The 4,120-nt window shown below is 43.0% G+C and overlaps 1 protein-coding gene across 1 annotated transcript; it reads left to right on the top strand.

Annotated features, from left to right (window-relative positions):
- Positions 1 to 1,364: 1,364 nt before the first annotated feature.
- On the top strand, positions 1,365 to 2,246 carry LOC139240561 (probable G-protein coupled receptor 139). Its single transcript, XM_070869105.1, has one exon. The coding sequence runs from the start codon at positions 1,365 to 1,367 to the stop codon at positions 2,244 to 2,246; it is 882 nt and encodes a 293-aa protein (XP_070725206.1).
- Positions 2,247 to 4,120: the final 1,874 nt, after the last annotated feature.

Here is a 4,120-nt window from a genome sequence, read left to right as displayed (position 1 = left end):
AAAACAGGGTATAAGAACATTTATTGTCTAGATTATTTGAAACCATTTGGAGGATCGGTGAGTTCAATGTCGTCTAAAATGTTATTTAATAACGTGTTATTTTCACGGGATGTCAAATGTTAGATTTAAATGCATGTGGAAGCATTGTTCTGATTTATCAGTTGCTTTCACACCAGATTAATATGTTAAATATTTTTCCCTTCCTAACCTCAAAGAACAGCTCCTTTTTGTGCCCTGATACCGCGTAGGAATACCCTAAGCATTCGAGTCAGAGGGAATCACAGCCCAATTTTCACACAATATACAAACTCGCTTTGCTCCCGTATTTTGTTCATGCTCTTCCAGGGTCTACCTCAAGGGTGAATGACTCACTCTCCCCTGGTTATTGACTCAATCTCCCCGGTAACTGACTCACTCTCCCCTGGTAACTGACTCACTCTCCCCCGGTCACTGACTCACTCTCCCCCAGTCACTGACTCATTCTCCCCGGTCACTGACTCACTCTCCCTGGTGACTGACTCACTCTCCCCAGGTCACTGACTCACTCTCCACTGGTTACTGATGTATTTTCCCTGGTTACTGATGTATTTTCCCTGGTTACTGATTCACTCTCCCCCGGTCACTGACTCACTCTCCCCTGGTTACTGACTCACTCTCCCCCAGTCACTGACTCACTCTCCCCCAGTCACTGACTCACACTCCCCAGGTCACTGACTCACTTTCCCCTGGTTATTGACTCACTTTCCCTGGTTACTGACTCACTCTCCCCTGGTTACTGACTCACTTTCCTTGGTTACTGATTCACTCTCCCATGGTTACTGACTCACTCTCCCCGGTCACTGAATTACTCTCCCCTGGTCACTGACTCACTCACCCCGGTCACTGACTCACCCTACCTGGTCACTGACTCACTCTCCCCCTGTCCCTGACTAACGCTCGCCCGGTCACTGATTCATTCCCAAATTTCCCAAACTAACTCCTGATTGGGTGCAGACTGGGAATACAATCCCAGAAGGTCGATGGTTCCAGGGTTCCTGCAGCAGCAGGCAATGAATCAACAAACCTGGAGATGAGGGCTAATACCACTTCAATATTAATCCTCTGATTAGATGGCACATTACTCTTGCAAAATTAAATCCCATTCCCGGGTTCAGTCTCCCATTCATTGCAGATTAGTGAGGTGCACAATTTGCATTGTACACCCTGTCTCCATCTGAAAGTCCTTTCTCAGGAACATTATTAAATTCCATCACTCTAACAAATGTAGAAATTTTACCCCAACCCGATCAACCCGATGAATTCACTTTCATCCTGCTGTGTTAATTTCCTGTTAATTTCCATTCCTCACAGCTAATTTAGTGACGATGGTGATCCTGTCTCGTGGAATGTGCGGTCTCTCCAAATGCGTCACACGCTACTTGGTGGCCATGGCAGCGGCAGATCTACTGGTCGTTATCACCGACCTGATATTGAGGCAGATTCCAATTGCTCATCGTCTGTATTTTGTGCAGCGAATCCCCCTGTGTAATATCCACGCCGTCCTGCTTTATGCAGCCACAGACTGTTCTGTCTGGTTCACCGTCACTTTCACATTTGATCGATTCATGGCAATTTGTTGCCAGAAGCTGAAAACTAAATATTGCACTGAGAAAACCGCGGCTGTGGTTCTTGTAACAGTGACTTTGCTAAGTTTTTTAAAGAGCATTTTCTGGTACTTTATGTATGTACCTTGGTACACGTTGAGCAATACCCCCTGGTTCTGTTACGTAAGTGTTCTTGTCATGGTTTCAGATTTGTGGGCAACACTCGAGCTTCTTCATTATATTCTAACCCCGTGCATCCCATTTGTTCTGATCCTGCTACTCAATGCTTTAACTATCAGACACATTTTAGTGGCCAGCAGAGCTCGCAGGAGACTCCGGGATCACAGCAGTGAGGGGATTCCCAGTGACATAGAGATGGAGAGACGAAGGAAATCCATCATTTTACTGCTCGTTATCTCGTGGAATTTCATAATGTTATGGACTGTGTTTATGTTCTTTTCTATTTGGAACCGGATTTTGCGTTTAGGTTATGATATTATACATGTATCTTACTACATAAAAGAAATAGGATTCATGCTCCAGCTCCTGAGTTGCTGCACAAACACTTGTATTTATGCTATGACACAGAATAAGTTCAGAGAGCAGTTGAAGAATGTGGTAAAATGTCCGTCTTGCTTCATTGTTAAAATCATTAAAAGATGAGTCGACGTTCCAGCAGTACAACTGAATTCTAGTTCATGTTCTCAACGACCCGATCTACATGATGTAGCAAAAGATGTGAAGAAGAAGAAGTCCATATTGGGTATCCATGGTTTCTCATGCAGAAAGCAAAGTAAATTCAAGATAGATGGTATCGCGGCAGATTTGTTTAAGGAAACATGGCTTGATGTGGGGACGTCGTGGTTTAATGCAATCACATATTATATAGACGTATTTTGCACTGGTTGACATTATAGTATCATATTACGAGGACATAATTAACCTAGTAAAATATACAGCTCACCGGATCATTTCAGGGCTTTCGATCTAGATGACATGAACAGTCAAAACGATAAGCTAAGGATACCCGCTGAAACATTTCATAGACTAACATAGCACATAACATATAATTCGCCCCATCACGCATTCACCAGCTCAATGAAAGAGCTATACAATTAATCCCAGTCAGTTGCTTTTCCCACATAGTTAGTGCTACATCGGGTTCCTCCAGCCTTCCAGTCACGTCATTCACGATAATAATTCGTGTTGTTAAAAAACTTCACATTTCCGCACTAGATTTCTTGTCAGTTATCTTAAATCCGTCTGCTCTGGTTTCTGACCCTCTATCCAATGGAAACAATTTCCCTCTATCTAGTCCAGCAAAACCATTCATGGTTCAATTTCACAAAGCTTTTGCACCTGTGAAGTAACACGTCTCCATCTTTTTCCAGCTCCTTTGAAATTGCACCATTTAGTGTACTTTGCTCCTGCTGATTTTGACCACTAATATGCTTCAGTACACAATTATATGCATTAAATTTCAACAGCAAAGCCTCCGCCCATTTCACTGGCCTGCCTATATCGCCCTGAAGTCAAATACTTTCCTCTCTATTTGCTACATTCGTAAATTTGTGACATTTGCAAACTTTGACTTTATGCCCTGTGTACTCAAGTCCAGGACATTAATATATATCATAAAGGAGAAGTGGTCCCAACACCACCACCTGTCGGACACTACCGGATACATCTCTCCAGTCTGAATATTAACCGTTCCCTACAACACTCTGCATTCCGTCTCAGCCAATTTCGTATCTATGCAGCCACTGTCCCTTAAATATAATAGGCTTCAATTTTGCCAGAAAATATACTATGTGGCACTTCATCAAATGTCTTTTGAAAGTTCCTGAAAGAACTTAGTCAAGTTAGTCAAGCACGATTTTCCATTGGCAACTTAGACGAGCATGAGCAGTTAAGAACACAAGCTTACATAAGAACATAACAACATAAGAGCATAAGAAATAGAAGCAGGAGCAGGCCATACAGCACCTCGAGCCTGCTCCACCATTCAATATGATCATGGTGCATTGATCATGGACTCAGCTCCACTACCCATGCCCGCTCCCCATAACCCCTTATTCACTTATCGTGTAAGAAACTGTCTCTATCTGACTTACATTTATTCAACATCAGATGAGTCCCTTGCATGTGAATACATTTCGGTACCACTCTCATGGATACGGCAGGTAAATGTTGTATCAATTATTTGAGAACGAAAGTGTATTAATCAGACATCTCAGTCCTCACGTTTGAGTTAAGTGTGAGTATAGTTGGCTATCCCATAGATCCAACATAATTGGCGACCGTGTCAACACTAGGACTAATAAAGACTTTTAATGTCTGATTTGGTGACTGGACCGCCCAACTCTAGTCAAATAGACGCATATAGAGCAGATTCGGCAATATGGAGATTCTGGGCGAATATATTGATGCACGTTCGACGTAACATGGTGGCCTAACAATGCGGGTTAGTGATCGCACTGGAAATACAGATCCATGAGTGAGTTAGCCCAGATCCGGAGGACGGGGAGTACCAAGGT

This window comes from Pristiophorus japonicus, chromosome 32 (assembly GCF_044704955.1).
Source record: "Pristiophorus japonicus isolate sPriJap1 chromosome 32, sPriJap1.hap1, whole genome shotgun sequence".
Classification (NCBI taxonomy): domain Eukaryota; kingdom Metazoa; phylum Chordata; class Chondrichthyes; family Pristiophoridae; genus Pristiophorus; species Pristiophorus japonicus.
The sequence above is the reverse complement of the archived record's forward strand: the minus strand, read 5'-3'. Positions and strand labels throughout refer to the sequence as shown.